The sequence below is a fragment of the Seriola dumerili genome, unplaced genomic scaffold (genome assembly GCF_002260705.1).
Source record: "Seriola dumerili isolate Sdu_G_001 unplaced genomic scaffold, Sdu_1.0 BDQW01000349.1, whole genome shotgun sequence".
Lineage (NCBI taxonomy): Eukaryota > Metazoa > Chordata > Actinopteri > Carangiformes > Carangidae > Seriola > Seriola dumerili.
This window is the reverse complement of record NW_019174604.1, coordinates 364,050-380,391: the sequence shown is the minus strand read 5'-3', so window position 1 is coordinate 380,391 and position 16,342 is coordinate 364,050. Positions and strand designations below refer to the sequence as shown.

The window sequence follows — 16,342 nt, the reverse complement described above, 5'->3', positions numbered from 1 at the left end:
TGTCATAATATAGTAAGGCATAAAAAGTCATAAAAAGTCATAGTATAGTAAGGCATAAAAAGTCGTAAAAATGTCATAATATAGTAAGGCATAAAAAGTCATAAAAAGTCATAGTATAGTAAGGCATAAAAAGTCGTAAAAATGTCATAATATAGTAAGGCATAAAAAGTCATAAAAAGTCATAGTATAGTAAGGCATAAAAAGTCGTAAAAATGTCATAATATAGTAAGGCATAAAAAGTCATAAAAAGTCATAGTATAGTAAGGCATAAAAAGTCGTAAAAATGTCATAATATAGTAAGGCATAAAAAGTCATAAAAAGTCATAGTATAGTAAGGCATAAAAAGTCGTAAAAATGTCATAATATAGTAAGGCATAAAAAGTCATAAAAAGTCATAGTATAGTAAGGCATAAAAAGTCGTAAAAATGTCATAATATAGTAAGGCATAAAAAGTCATAAAAAGTCATAGTATAGTAAGGCATAAAAAGTCGTAAAAATGTCATAATATAGTAAGGCATAAAAAGTCATAAAAAGTCATAGTATAGTAAGGCATAAAAAGTCGTAAAAATTTCTTAGTATAGTAAGGCATAAAAAGTCATAGTATAGTGAGGCATTAAACGTCATAGTACAGTGAATTATAAAATGTTAAAAAAAACATCATAGTGTAGTCAGTTACACAGACATCTATATATACTCCCACTCTTATGCCCTCTTACTCAGACACATATTCTCACGTGTTGTATGCATGTATATGCATGATTAAGCATATACAGCGTGTGTATGTATGTACATATATAACCATATGTGTATATATGCATATATACATATATTCATATCCATGAAAGTATACATGTATGTCGAAGTGCTCAGTATGATCCAGCTGAAAAGTTCCATCTTTACTCCAGCATACATTCAGCATCTGGGTCTCAGCTGTGTGAAGAAACTGGTGGCCAATCTGAGCAGATGATGTCGTGACAGTGCCTCTGTTCGAATAAACCAAATAACACATCTGTTTTCATTAGCTTATGTCTTTATTAATTACATTTTACAATTATATAAATTAACTTTACATCATTTACATTGTTAATTTACATTGCTTTACAGTATTATACAAAGATGATTCCTTAATTATACAGTTAGACCGTCAAGCAAGTCCTCAGCCTCTTAAAACATGTGGTTAAGTGTTGAAGTGTGGACGTGGTCGTCCGTCAGTCTCTGAGGATGAACACTTGGAATCTATTTCTCCTGGTGTCACTTCACGGTGAGTTTCTCTTGAATGTTTCTGTATCGCAGCAGCTCCTGCTCCGACACAGACGGCTTGAAGTTTTCTAACGCTGTGGAGAAATCCTCAACGGAGAGGAGGACAGGGGAGTCCTCTGAGTCCAGACCTGAGAGAGAGAGAGAGAGAGAGAGAGAGAGAGAGAGAGAGAGAGTGTGACTGGAGAAGCTGAGACAGCAACACCTTCACAGATTAGTGTGTATTTGATTTATATTCTAACCTTTTGGTGTAGATATTAATTAATTAGCACTGTTGCTTCTCTGTGAAAATTCTTTAGCTGAATGTCTAAACAAACACAAGTTACTGGGGAGTATTTAATAAAAGCATTAGAGGTGCGTTGTGTCTGTTCAAACCCTGTGCACATGTTTCAAGACGTCCGTGGTTGAAATGTTCCAGACCTGTTGTTCCTGTTTTCTTACCTTCGTCGATGAGAGAGATTTTCCTCTTGATGGCGGCCGTCATGGCGTCTGAACAGAGAGCGTAAAGGTCAGCGCCGGTCACGTGAGCCGGACAGCGATCCACCACGTCCTGCAGGTTCACCGCAGGATCCAGCTGGAACCTGGAGTCCAGATTAAATATGTTTTTATGTTTGTTTTTCACTCACTGAGCATCCTCTGTTCGTATCACTGAGACAATTTACACAAACACATAGAGGCAGTTAGTGACGGGTCGTTTTCCTGCAGTGACTGCTCCAGACTAAATGTAAATGGGCTGTAATCCTGTAGGGGGGGCTGTTCTTACTTTCTGAGGATGGCCTGAAGAACTTGGAGCTGAGAGACTCGGTCCTCGTTGATGCCGACGTAGACCAGTTTATCGAACCTGGAGACGACAGAGAGACGCAGTTTAACATTTCACAGTCTGAGATCACAGAAACGAGTCGGTCGGAGGAGAGGTGAGGCGAGCCAGTGCTGAACTTTCTAAACTCTGAGGGTAAGATTGGATTAAATGAGTGATGATTGCGTTGGTCCAACATAATCTCTGGGTCGTTCATGTTCTATTTATTTATTTTTTTCAAAGTATATTTTTTTGGGGGCTTTTTTATGCCTCTATTTGATAGCACAGTAGAGAGACAGGAAATGGGGAGGCAGAGAGAGGGGGAGTGACATGCAGCAAGGGCCGTCCGATGCGGGACTCAACTGCAGCGAGGACTGTAGCCTCTACACATCGGGCGCCTGCTTAGACCACGACGCCACACGACGCCCCGTGGCTTGTTCTTAATGTGAATGGAAACCTACAAACAGTAAAGAGGTCTAAACATAACCTCTGAATCAGACTGACGTGTGTGTGTGTGTGTGTGTGTGTGTCAGCTCTAACCTGCCGGGCCTCAGCAGGGATTGGTCCAGCAGGTCCGGACGGTTTGTGGCTCCGATCACAAACACCCCGACAGACGAGTGCAGAGCGTCGAGCTCGGCCAGCAGCTGAGACACGACTCTGTTCACAGAGAGATTCAACCAAACTTTGTTCATCCTGCTGCAGCTGAACAACAGGTGTCACAGACGGCTTCACAATAAAAGAAAGCGATTTAAAAACAAAACAAGACAGAAAAGATGAGTAAACGAAAAACAACAAACAGAAGATTATGTGGGATGTGAAAGAACAAAACGTTGTTAAAGTTGCAGCCTGGTGAGAGCAGGTAAACACTCACCTGTCCATCACCCCTCCAGAGTCTCCACTGCGCCCCCTGCTGGGAGCCAGAGAGTCCAGCTCATCGAAGAAGACGACACAGGGAGCTGCTGAGCGCGCTCTGCAGAACACTGAGCACAACATGGACATACAGTCAGATTTAATTAACTCTCTTTTTAATTAACCTTGAATAAAATATCACAGAAAAATATCAAATGTCCTAAAGGAAACGTACAACAACATGTTACTTAGTTATCTATTATTAATTAGTCAGATCACATGACTTTGTAGCTGCTCTACCATCTTTACATTTGTCCTCAGATCTGCCCGAATCACTGAAAACCTCATTTCTACCTTTAACCTTTATGTATGTTCATATGTATATATGTTTATGTGTATATATGTATATATTTTGTTTACATGTATATATTTCATGTTTATATGTATATATGTTCATGTTGCTGTCCTAAGATGTGTGATGAGCTTTATTTAACGTGAAGCGATACAAACCTTCTCTGATGTTCTCCTCGCTCTGACCCACGTACATGTTGATGAGTTCTGGACCTTTGACGCTGAAACAAGAAGAAACATCAGACACATCAGCAACAGCACAACGCTGGATTTCAGCGTTGTTGATTTCATCGATTTTAAGATTCTACTTCTGACTTTTAAAGCTCTTCATGGCCCCAGAGTATAAATATACTATATATTTCTGCCCTGTCAACGTGAGCGTAGCCTGAGGTCAGCTCTGCAACAACCTGCCTGATGAAAATCAGCATCTTCTTTTAAATCGCTTCTAAAAACAAATTTCTTTCATGAAGCGTTTGAATCATCTCTTTTAAATATTTCACATATTTTTGAAGAAGTTCTGCCAAGGTGTTACTGAGATATCGTGTCCATGAGAGCGAGACGGATGGATGGACAACCTGAAAACAAAACCATCTGACCGTCGCCCGCGCAGGGGAATAAAAACACTGCTGCTATTTTGCGTGTAATCTTGTCCCGACGGGGAAGGACCGGAGGAAGACGAAGGTGATCTCACCTGAGGAAGGTCATGGAGCACTCAGTGGCCACGGCTTTGGCCAGCAGGGTTTTCCCGGTCCCCGGCGGTCCGTACAGCAGGACTCCGGTCCGGCTCAGACCCAGAGAGAGGAGCTCTGGACGCTGCAGAGGGAGCTGCACCGTGTCCAGGATCTCTTTCTTCACCTGCTGCAGACCTCCGACATCCTCCCACCGCACATCAGGGATCTGTTGGTTCAGAGGTGGAGCAATGGTGTGGGGGGGGGGGGACGACTCACATTAAACCAAACCGTCAACACTCAGACGGCGCTAGAGGCTCGTCACACTGAGCTGTGTGTCATCACCTTCGGCGCTCCGATGGCCTTGGACTGGACGTCCTGCAGGGTCTCCAGGGCCGAGGTGAAGTCCTGGTTCTGGATGGTCACTCCACTGGAGCACAGGTCCTCCTCCTCCCGACCACCACTGCACACACACACACACACACACACACACACACACACACACACACACACACACACACACACAATGAGGCTGCGACCCTTTAAAAACGAGTCTTCTTCATGTGTTTAAAGCCCTCCGGTCTCACCAGCTCTGGATCAGCCTCCTGCAGGAAGCTCGTCCGGCTTCAGACACCAGAACCTGCAGGTCCCCCAACACGAAACCCTGAGGATGAGAAACACAAGGTAATGAAGTCACAGTCAGGTTTCTAACTGGACTGGTGTAGGTCTGACTGGTCCTGGTCCTGGTCCTGGTCCTGGTCCGGACCCAGGCGTACCGCTGTGAGCTTGGCGAGTCTCTCCAGGTTCACGTCCCTCCCCAGCTGGAGGTCTCGGCTCAGGCTGAGCAGCATCGAGCGCCGCTGCTCTTCAGTGGGACTCTCGATCGCCACCTGGTGGACGAACGCCGCCATGACACCCGCGGACAGATCCCGAGGTCTGCAGACCGTCGCCATGACTACCACGCTGAAACCAGAGAGAGACACATAGCGTTAACCTGCTGCTCTAACCGGTCCAGTCCAGTCCAGACCAGCTGGTGTTCTGGTTCTGGTGTTACAGTCTGAAGGTTAGAGGTGCTCAGTGACCTGGTGGGGGCGCTGCTGATCAGCTGGCAGAGCGTGGCCCGGACCCTCCCGTCCTCCTCGGCGCCCCCTCTGGCTCTGAGCAGCAGCTGCAGGTTCCTGAGCAGCAGGATGCACGGCTGCAGGGCGTCGGCCCGACGGAACGCCGACGTCAGCTTCACCTCAGAGGCTGCAGGAGTGTCGGCGCACACGCTCACACAGTCCACCTGCACACACACACACACACACACACACACACACACACGTTAGGCAACGGCATTTATTTTTGGAAAGACTTCCTGTGAGCTCCAGGACACAGATTTTCAGATTATATTCAATTTTATACATTTAATAATTAAAGGATGAAAACACCATTCTTAGTCAAATTAATGAATAATTCATAATTAATTCATTTTATCACCCAAACATGTGAAGTTTCATATAATATGTAAAATACAGATTTTATCTGGAGTGGACTCTTTGTCATGAGTAATAATCTGTTCACCTGATCATGTTGAATAATCCTGATCTCAGTATTGATCAAAATAATCAGGATTATGATTTTTTTCCATGATTGAGGCGTGTCGGCCGTCGTACCTTCAGCAGGTGGAGGTTCAGTCTGCGACTCGCCGCGCCGACCGCCGTCATCTTCCCGCTTCCTGCCGGACCGTGGAGGAGGACGGTGCAACCGGACAGAGAGCTGCTGCAACCACAAACAACACTGACATCACTGACCACATGTCCCATCATGCCTCTGTCTACTATAGGTCTTACGGGGACCAGTCAGATCCTCGTGTTCAGGTGAGTTACCTGTGGTGCAGGTGGGGCAGCACGATGCTGCTGATCAGGTCCACCGTCTTGCTGAGGCCCGGAGGAGACAGACTGCTCCACAGGGACGCTCCCTCCACCAAGCAGCAGGGGACGGGGCTGTTGGTGGACGCTCCCTGAGGAGACACACAAACAAACGTCCACTGATACTGGAGCCGCACGACTGTCTCCACGGCAACAGATGAGCGGTGGATTCGCTCCAGGGTCGAGTCGTTTCATCGTCCGTCTGAAGAGCTCGAGCTTCTCTCCTCCAAGTGGAGACTCAGACCAAATATCAGGTCTGTGGCCCAGTTCAGGCCGGTTCAGACCGGTTCAGACCGGTTCTCTAAGGTTACTTCCACACGACTATGTTTTCATTTCAAAAATCATCTCTTTTCCTACGTTACCTCCACCTGTCCACACGACCCCGGGTATTTTCTGAAGACTTTTGGACCCGTTTTATTTTGAAAACACTGGAAACGATGATGTAGACACCCACAGTCGCTCACTGCTGCTAATCAACTGCAGAGTAGTCTATCTGCTTCCTGTTTACACCGGCTCGCACATGCTCAGTGTACGTGTGTGTTTTCAGGTGCGTTAGTCTGGACGGAGATTGTTTCAGTTTGAAAACACTGGTCTCAAATGAAAGCGTGGTCGTGTGGACGTAGTCTTAGTACGTCAGTTCACACTGGGCTTTACAACGTGTGATCAGATCTCACTTCCTGCTTCATATGCAAATAAACAGGTATGTATGTGTGTGTGTGTGTGTGTGTGTGTGTGTGTGTGTGTGTGAGAGAGAGAGAGAGGTACGGAGGGGTTGAGCGAATCATTGCTCTGCTCACGGCTCTACAGTGAAATCAGGATTTATCCATTTGAAATAGTAAAATATTTTGAGTTGATTATGAAACAGCCAGAGGTCAAAGGTCACCATGTAGAGTGAGGTGTGAAATCTGTCCGCCAGGTGAGCTCCTCCTCCTCCTTCTTCTTCTTCTTCTCTCTCAGCAGACGGACACACCTTCTGCACTCTGAAGAACAGCACTGGACACCTGACAGAGGTCAAAGGTCACACAGACTTATCATGGTATGAATAAATCATCTCCTGTCTCCTGGTTTTATAGTGTTAATTTTCATTTTTAAGATACTAGTCAAAACATCCGAGCAGCGTGAAATTAGACAGAAATAATACAGATGTGTCCAGGTGTGTCCGGTCAGGACTGAGGTGTGGTACCTGTGGACGCCCTCAGAGTTGTTCTCCAGCAGGTCTGGATGTTTTCCAGTTGGAACCGATAAGATGTCTCCCTGTGAAACCAGTCTGCACAGAGAGAGAGGACAAACTGGTCAGACTGGGAGACCACAGTGTTGGACAGACAGAGACAGAGACAGTCAGCTGACCTGTGCGTGCTGAAGTGTTCAGACAGCAGGTTGTCGTAGCAGCTAAGGTTGTTGTGCAGCGGAGACGCCACCGGCTGGATGTGGAGCTCGCTGGCGAGTGGCGGAGAAGCCGAGCGACAGAAACTGTCGGAGCGACCGCCGGGCTCCGGGGGAGACGGTTTCCACCTCTGAGACCAAACCACAAGAGACCACAGAGACTCAGCGAGGACATGATGAAGAGCCAGAGCACCAAGATCACACAGACATTTTCTCTCTTCTCTCTACGCAGCTCGGTTTGGTTTTCTCTGTTCAGGTGTTGACACATCTGTCTCTGGTGACACAGAGAACACTGGACACTGACTGATGTGACGTCTTCATTACAGCAAGAGTTTGGTGTTTTTACTTCAATACACAGATCAATGAACTGATGACTAGAGAAAATAATCTGCAGATTAATTGATGACAATAATGAGTGCTGAGTGTGTCGCACCTTCATCCTCAGCGTGCAGCTGCTCACTGGGATCATTTCTCCTTCAGTCATGTTGAACCACAGAGTCGCTGAGATGAAACCGACTTCGTCCTGGTTCTGCAGGTCTGAACTCTGTGTTAAATCCACCACCACCACAGACACCAGCCGGTCCCTGCAGACCCCCCCCCTGACATCGGCCTGAGCCGGCGGGGGTCTGGAGGATCCGCCCAGCCTGGACAGCTTCACCCACTCCTGGTTGAACAGGCCGAGCCGCAGAAGCAGCTGTTTGCTCACAAACACGCAGCTGTCCACGTCCACAGCTGCTCCCTGCTGACCTTTGACCCCGACCCATCGCTGAGTGTTCACCACGCGGACGTCCACCCTGCACTCCAGCGCCTGCAGGATGCCCGAGAACCCCGAGCCCAGCAGCTTCCTGTTGTCGAGAAGAGACCGCCCCCCTCCGAGGCCGTCGGCGTAGTGAGCAAAGTCTGACACGCACAGTCTGAACGGTCTGCAGGGCGGGGGGGCGCCAGGGGGGTCCACCGAGTCCCAGCAGTCCGTCAGAACCAGAGAGGTGTCGGCCGTGATCCGCCCCTGTGTTACAGGACTGCACTCCAACACCAACAGGTCCAACAGCTGCTGCTGCACCCGACAACACCAACAAGAGAAAACACCTTACGGACCAGGACCAGGACCAGGACCAGGACCAGGACCAGGACCTGGACCTGGACCAGGTCTGAGCACAGAGCAGCGGTCATGAACCACATGAAATATTAAATGTGACAGACTTTTAGTATTATTAATTAATTTAAATATACATTTTTTAACCATTAAAAATGAAGAGAAGAAACTCACTCGCTGCAGCTTCTGGAATGTGAATATTTTCTGTTTATGTTTATTTTCCATGACTGAAAACTTAATTAATCAAGTAAATAAATTAGTAGATTAATCAATAATTGGAAAAATCATTAGTTGCAGCCGTACTGCAGAGTCAGGGAAAAACAGGGAAAACTGCAGCCATGTTTTAATTATTAATTATTAATTAATAATAACAATAATAATAATAACAGTTCCAGTAATTGTTATGTGGATCCATGTAAGTTGTTAACCCGGCAAAACTTAAAACTACAAACAATAAATAATATACTTAAACATATATAATAATATGTCATATATTAATAATATATTTGACATAAAAACATTAAACACAACAAAAAAAATCCTCCAATTTGCATAATCATACTGCATTATTTATTATTTATTTTTCTGGCCTTTTCTGTTTTATAGAGATATAAAGTTTGTTGAGATATGACTGTGTAAAACTGTTTTAATTGTCTTTCATTACATTTTCTCATCTTCTCATCTTAGACTTGGAAAAAAAATGTTTTTTAATTTCATATTTTGGGGTAAAACTCTGAATGCAGGACTTACAACTTTTATCAGGCTATTTACTTCTTTATTACTTTTAAATCTATTACTTGCTTTCACTTGAGCTACGGATCTGAGTTTTTCTTCCATCACTGCAACATTAAACTTTAACACTTTACTTTAAGTTTTAAGTGAAAACTGAACGTGTCAGTGTTGAAATGTTCACACACATGCATCCTGTTTGCTTCCGGTAGACACTGAAGTGTTAACGTGATGTTAATAAACTGTTTACGTGTCTTCAGTCTAGAAATAACCTGCCTCACCTGTCCCGGGTCCTCTCCCAGCAGCGGGTGTCGGGGAAGCATCAGCGGGTCCCCTTGCCGGGCCAGCAGCCACTGTCCCGGGCGGCAGAGTTCCAGCAGCCCGCCTGTGAACTGCTCAGCTCCGGCCAGGCGGAGACTCTGCCTGCTGCGGGCTCCCAGCACCACTCTGTCCAGGCTGACCGGCTCCAGAGCCCGGACGGTCCCGGAGCTGCCGAGCCGCTGGAGCCCGTGGTGCCGAAGGAAGAAGCGACTGGTGTACAGCCGGACCCGGCTACGGGACTCGGTGTCGGCTCTGGGGGAGTTCCTCCCTCCGCATCCCGCTGTCTCCTCCTCGGTTGTCGGGTGAACGCACAGTAAAATACCCGGCCCCCCGGAGCTCTGAGGCCGCTGCGGGACGAAGAGGACGGTCGGCGGGTCCGTGTCATTCTGGAAAACCGAGTCCAGCTGAGACCTTAGTATCAAACCATCCAGAGGACTCAGGTGTGAGGGGAAACTCTCCACACAACACAACTCCACCTGCACCGCCATCTTGGACCTGCGTCATCACCGCTGCTGCTTTACAGTTTCCGGCGCTGAATTACTGCCCCCTAGTGGCCGACCAATGGAACTACAACACATAAAACTTTTATTTATTTTTTTATTTTTTTATTTACATTTTTCTAGTACTTTTACTTCCATTACAGTACTTGAACTATAACTACAGTCATTTACAATAAAAAACAATGTGCATGTATATAACATGATGACAATGTGACCCGTAACATCCTCATCAGAACAGTATTTAGAAAACATTGTGTGAGCTGTAAGTTTGATTTACATCGTGCCAAAAGTGCACTATATTTCAGTTAAATTTTAAATAATAGTCCATATTCATCAAAAGTTTAATGCAGACTGTATTTTAAGTGTTAGATCTCTAAAATACACAGTGAAACTTGAACTTAACCTGTAGCTTATGGTAAACATGTAGGTTAGAAATGCCATTTAATGTGGAGAGGTACATGTTCATGTACTCAGAGCCTTAACAATGCCGTCCATGTGCTGAAGAGGACTCATTCTTTTGTACTTGATTCATAACGAATGAGAATAAATAGAACAACAGACACAATGACAGCTTTATTCACTTTTTCGAACTGAGCAGCAAAACTTCCTGTTAACAGTCTGAGCGTGTGTAGCTTTCTGTGTTGTATGATTTATGCTAGTGGAAAGAAGAAATAAAGATATGATTAATTTGACCACACATCAGCAAAATGGTAACGTTAGTGACCTTAAACGAGTAGCCCCAGAGCCCTAATATCAGTAGTGGGATCTGGAATAACAACGCTAGCTAACATCTCCATGGAAATAACATTAACTCCTACTGTCACATCCAAATTGTGATAGCCAGAGTTACCTAAATAAAAACAACTCAACCTTATGCCTCACCCATTTTTGGTATGTTGGCATAAAATGGTCTATATTCATAAAAAACAAAAAGTTCTGATATAAAACTGTTTTCAGTTTTGGGACTTTCCTCCTTATCTTTGATATTTTGAGACATATTGGATCATGTGAACAGTCACTGAAATAAAAACCAATTGTACCTAGGGGGGGCAAAAGGTAGTGAGCAACTGCCCCAGCCATGGAAATGCAGACGTTTCTGATTAGAGGGGGAACATCTCTTTGGTGAAACTGTTCACAACTCAGAGACATCTATGACAAGGAGACACAACTACACACTGATTTCTTTAAGAGATGAATAGTAGTGGAGTAGAAGGGTCAAGTAGCAGTAGAAAAACTTGACAATAAGGTACTTGACTTACTTGTTGTCTTGGGTCCTACTTGGACTTGTGCTTAGACAGACCTGAGTCATTGTGGAAAGTCTGGAGCCAGATGACGTCAGGTTCTTGGGTTTACTGGAAAACTAGTGACACAATAAAGACAAGACACCCTTCCACATGATCAAGACTTTACTTCACAGCTCAGCGCCCATCGACCCCTTACAAACACAACATGGGCTCCAACAACCAGCAGACCTTTTGCACCGTCAGCAGAATCCAAGCAGGTGTAACTTCCTCTCATGGTTAACCCTGTTTTTCTCATGCGTTAAAAAACAGGCATAGTGCCAACACATTGGAACAGAAGGTTAAAGACTTGAAATTTACACTTTGCTTGGCAAGATAAAAAATAAAGATGTCTTTATGGGAAATGATTCTATTATATACAATTCAGAGCATAAACAAAATAAAAACACCCAGAAAATAGAATGATTAAAGCATGCCCATTGTCACACCATGAGGAGGAGGCGAGGCCGAGCGATTTATTTTGTGTTCACATCCAACTTTTCTCTTTATCCAAGACTATAATGAGTACAGAATATAGTTTGGAATCTCTTGCCATTTTAACATTGTTCGGGCATTCAAACCAGTCCAAATTGATCTTATTTTTTGGCCAATAGGAAGGGGAGAACTATATCAAATAATTCAAAGGTACAGATTTTTGTACACGTTGTTTTCCCTCTACAGATTCAATGTATTTGTGATATACTTCACCATGCAATGTGAACCAAGCAGGGTACTGTCGATAGAAGAGTAGTATAGCTGTGGACAAGCTGGGAGTACTGTGTAAGGTGAGTGTCTCTGAAACTGGACTTGTTGGAGGCCACGATTCTCAACTCCAGAAACCAGTTTAATCGGGGATTGACCAGGGAGCAGCAGATGTATCCATAGCACCATGGCAGCAACGCTCTTGTACGACAGTCAGTCAAGATTACTGGAAGCCCATGAAGATAGTTCAGTAAGCTGTCCTTGGAAAAAATAAGAGGTCCGTATACATTAAATGAATTGAAGAGGTCATTGTAACATCACAGTCTAATATGGAATCAGGTGAGAACCTTTGAGGCGTAGCTTGTCCGAAGACTGATTATACACAAACATGTCTCAGTGATGAGTCTCTTTGTATTATCTAGCGGGCACCGACTTCTCCCTGGCATTCGGTTTCCCCTTAGTCGCGCCAGCTGGTTTTGGCCTGGTCCTAGTGGGCATGGTGCCAGAAGAGGACTGGGCGGTGGCTTCCTGTGAGGCGCTGCGCCGCATGGTTGTTGTAGTCCTGGGCGGTAGCATAGGGACGGTTGGGGCTCGAACCGAGAGGGGCTGCCGGGACGGACATACTCTCTGAGGGGAGGGGCTGTCAGTCCTGCAGTGGGTGGAGCTAAGGCTGCGTCGGGTACCAAACAGGACTCGCAGGGGCATTCGAGGGCTGCCGGATGGGGCAGGGGCAGTAGAGGGTCGGGGACATGAAGAGGAGGACCTGGGTGAGACAGGTTTGGATTTCCGTTGGGTACTGAGAGTGCTTAGTCCGATTTTCTGATTCCTGTGGACAGAAGAGTAAACTGAACTTGTTATCACTTTAAATTTTCTAAAAAAATATTTAATCAAACTTCTTCGAAATGAAAACCTCAATACACTAAAAAGGGAGAAAACAGAATCATACCCGTTAGAGAAGGATGGTGCTCCTTTGGGAGTGCTTGATTCTGGCAAGGAAAGAGGAGAAGGAGCAGTGGCAGCTAGCCCCCCTGAAGGCCTCTTTACTGGGGTGACGGGCCTGGGGATCCTGCTCCTGCACTCCTTGGAACCTTGCTCTTCAGTCGTTTTGAGACGTGAGCTCCTCTTGGACTCGTCCGAGGTATGCGTGTCCTCCTCAGAGCCGGTGGTGGACAGAGTTTCCGAAGCCCTGCGACGCTCTTCGTCCCCAGAGGACAACGATGACGACGTCCCAGACAGCATCCTCCTCCTCATCCAGCGACCCTGTTGCTTCTGGACCAACATACGGGCCAAGTCCAGCTGTCTGGCCCGCTGCTGAAGCCGAGCCCGAGCCGAGAGGGAGGAGGACTGCTCTGAGCCTGAGTCCTCTTCAGAAATGAGTACAGGGATTCGGCTTCTGATTTTGGGCTTTATGGCAGCCGGTAGTTCTGACCCAGTTGTTGGAAGCTTGGCAGCTTCTTCACTGGACGATGGCTGTTTCTGAGGCTCCTGTGACAGATCTTTATAACCATGAACCGGTGACATTGTTTCCGGGACAGGCTCCAAAGACTGGGCCGGTACAGTTGATGGACCATTGTCAGTTTTGGTTTGTTGTTTGTCAACTGGTGCAGTTTGGTCTGGCACCTCCAGAGACTCTTCTGTCACTGGTGGTCCCACTGGTGGTCCCCCTTGCTCATGGGTGTCATCCTCACCAGCTGAATCCTTCATGATGGCAAAGACTTCCCGGTCACTTTCCTTGGCAGAGTGACCATTGGAAGACATGACATTGAGGTGTGATGTCTCTGCAATATGGATGAAAGTGCGCTCAACTTTGGTGAAGGGCGGTGATGCAGGAGCAATGGGAGTGGAAGGCCTCAAGTCCGACCTGAGAGCCGGGGACAAACGGCCAGTCTCAGAAGTTTCAGGCTGAATTGCCTCCGCGCCCAGGAGGCGGTCGTTACGGGAAGTGGGGGCAGAGGGTGTGGCCAATTCAACCTCTAGCGCATGATCACCACCAGAGGGAGACTTGCGAGTGTCTCCGGGTGAGAAGAGGACGAGGGTTTTGGATGCATCCTCCAAATCGGGGTCTGCATCAGCAGCTGAGGCGTGCTCCCGCTGTGCTCTCTGGTCCTCGGCCATGAGTGTTGAAGGTGCCGCCTCCTGGCTACGTTCAGTGCTTTTCTGACTGGCCTCACTGTTGGACTCACTCTTTGTGACGTCGTCATCCTTTGGCCCCGGAGGTTCCGGGACTTCTTCCTCCGGCGTGGCGAAACTCCTCCGCTGAGGCAAGGTACCGGTCAGCATGACGGTGAGGAAGTCAGCCCTCTTGGCCTGCAGCTGAGGAAGGATGTGGAAGTGCTCCTTCTCGTCACTCTGGCCCTTTGTCCGGTAGTCTGGGGAGGGTGGCGACTGGGTGCTCTGCTCCGTGGGTGACAACACCTGGAAACAGTTTAACAACACTTTTTATTACCAGTGATTCAACTCAAGACAAGACAGCAATAAACATCATAGGAGTTTACTGAAGGTATTTGCTAACACAATGCATAAACAGGACAAGCACTGACCAACTGAAAACAACGTCACCACTGCCAGAACAATGAATGGTGAATGATGACATGTTCCTGTATTGTTCTAAGAGGATTCATCAACTTATAGCAGTACCACCAATTTTTTTTAAAGCATAGTGATTGTAATTGTATTATGACAAAAAAGAAAAAGTGTGAAGAAGCTAATACTAACAGTCCCTCCCAGTAAGAACGACAACAGGAACTGATGTATTTGCCCCCAAAACCATTTTAATGTCATTTTGGTTGTACACAAGCTTTTCAAGATTGTCTAGATTACATACATTGATATAAAAGGCACAAAAAAATGCATTGCAGAGTTTATCCTTAGACAGCACGCAGTCTGATATCAGGTGATTTTCAAGTGTTTCCCTTCGTAAAGATTTAACATACAGCCTGTACATACTAAACCCCGCTAATTATCATGCTATTAGAGATTAACTGCAAACCTAATTACTTTCTACATTTCTGTATATATGTACACAGTAATCATTTGGATTTACAAAAAGTTTAAAATACATGCTTTACCTGTAAATTATACAAGCAGTACTGTACAATCATATAGTGATAGAAAAAAAACGCTTACATGTATTATACACGTGAAAGACACTCACGGATCATCACACTGAACTAACACTGTGAGCTCTTCAATCCTCTTTACCTCGACTATCTGCTTTATTGCAAAAAACTTTAAAGGAACATTCAGACATTTCATGAAATTCTCTTGTTTTTTTGTGTTGTCCCCAACGTCCAATGAAAACGCTTTAACTAGCACAGACATAGGTCCAGGAAGTGTTTAGCATAGCTTAGCATAAAGACTGGAAGCAAGGGAAACATGTAAGAAAGTGAATAGATAGACTAGTCGCAGGTTAAAAAATACTAGCCTAGCTAAATTTAAACTAACAACTCTGTCCAATTCTCACGTTGCATGTCGTTTATTGTAGAAACAGAAATGTAAAAATGAGACATTGTGGTGACGGTAGCAGCTGTTGGGTTAGTGGGGTGTTTGGTTTGAGCTCTGGACCGGACACACAGACATGAACCTGATGTCCATCTTCTCTGAGGAAAAACAACTACAAAGGATTTCCTAAAATGTCTGAACGTCCCTTTGTGAATCAACTATTAGTGACACGAGTGATTTTATGTGACGGTTTTGACTGATGATGCGTTCCATACAGATCTGATTTACAAACTAGTGAATGTGGAATACAGTCTAAACGAAGCTAACATGGACACCTCTAAAGACACAATGTCTGTACCTTATCTGTACAATATCACCCTGTTATTTCATAAAGTTCAGCAATATCAAATATGCAATAAAATGTATGTTGGGGGAGAAGCGTAATACTTATTTTTAGTTATATTAAATATAACAAAAAAAGTATAATTCTAGTGTGTGATTCATGAGGTATAAATGTTTTATGGGACAGTTTCTGGTAAATCTTCACTCACCCTCTGTGGGGTAAATTAAAATCTAAAGACAAAGGCTTCAAATTTGCAGGATTGTTGATGTGACGGAAACATAATCATTCTGTTAATAAAAACTTTTTTTTTCAGGGGCTAAGAGAAGTAGCCTAATTTCTGGTTTGACCCCAGAACAGTGTGCTACTGTTTATCGTCACATTTAAATACTACACTTCTACATATCAGGGATTTCTAATCAGCAGAACTGGAAAACATTTCTCGGCTTTTCTGTAAAATCACTTTACAAGTTATAGTTGTAGGTTTAATATATTCCTGCTTAAATCAAAGAAACATATACAGTATATTTTTCAGTTTGAACAACATGAGTAGCAGCAGTTCGACTAACGCGACACTCCAAACAAAATCTTATTTTCTTACAGCCAAAAAGGTTAGCAACGCAGTGGACTGCCGTATTTTTGGCCATGTGTTCATTCGTTGAGATTTTGCACTTCGTTAAATGAATAGTCAAGAGTCACTATAGAAACATGCTCACAGCACC

At 45.1% G+C, this 16,342-nt stretch overlaps 2 protein-coding genes across 3 annotated transcripts in view; both read right to left on the bottom strand.

Annotated features, from left to right (window-relative positions):
• Nucleotides 1-1,087: 1,087 nt before the first annotated feature.
• Nucleotides 1,088-9,851, bottom strand: pex6 (peroxisomal biogenesis factor 6). 2 transcript variants are annotated; one of them, XM_022760662.1, is made up of 18 exons: nt 9,318-9,851; nt 7,648-8,268; nt 7,179-7,345; nt 7,015-7,098; nt 6,715-6,832; nt 5,790-5,923; nt 5,577-5,682; nt 5,004-5,206; nt 4,698-4,884; nt 4,509-4,585; nt 4,267-4,384; nt 3,945-4,150; nt 3,413-3,474; nt 2,925-3,033; nt 2,594-2,710; nt 2,021-2,098; nt 1,699-1,838; nt 1,088-1,388 (listed from the first exon to the last, which is right to left on the bottom strand). In XM_022760662.1, exons 1-18 carry the CDS (start codon nt 9,843-9,845, stop codon nt 1,252-1,254), a joined length of 3,192 nt encoding a protein of 1,063 aa, XP_022616383.1. In that variant the 5' UTR covers nt 9,846-9,851; the 3' UTR covers nt 1,088-1,251. The 2 variants fall into 2 exon arrangements, with proteins under 2 accessions (XP_022616383.1, XP_022616384.1); XM_022760663.1 differs by having other exon boundaries at nt 5,577-5,679.
• A 1,313-nt stretch (nt 9,852-11,164) lies between these two features.
• ttbk1 (tau tubulin kinase 1) overlaps nt 11,165-16,342 on the bottom strand; it is a 52,816-nt gene continuing 47,638 nt past the window's right edge. The window contains exons 15-16 of the mRNA XM_022760683.1: nt 12,786-14,254; nt 11,165-12,665 (exon numbers count right to left, since the gene is read on the bottom strand). Of these exons, the coding sequence (XP_022616404.1) occupies nt 12,254-12,665; nt 12,786-14,254 (1,881 nt within the window). The 3' untranslated portion in view covers nt 11,165-12,253. The remainder of the gene's footprint in view (nt 12,666-12,785; nt 14,255-16,342) is intronic.

Bases quoted from the DNA above. Each gene is read 5' to 3' on its own strand.
- pex6 (XM_022760662.1), bottom strand. From the start codon at position 9,845: ATGGCGGTGCAGGTGGAGTTGTGTTGTGTGGAGAGTTTCCCCTCACAC. The intron at 5,924-6,714 runs GTGACCTTTGAC...GTGTCTCCTCAG, and splicing joins TTCACACCTCACTCTACATG to GGAGCGTCCACCAACAGCCC. The intron at 2,099-2,593 runs GTTAGAGCTGAC...TGTCGTCTCCAG, and splicing joins TCCCTGCTGAGGCCCGGCAG to GTTCGATAAACTGGTCTACG.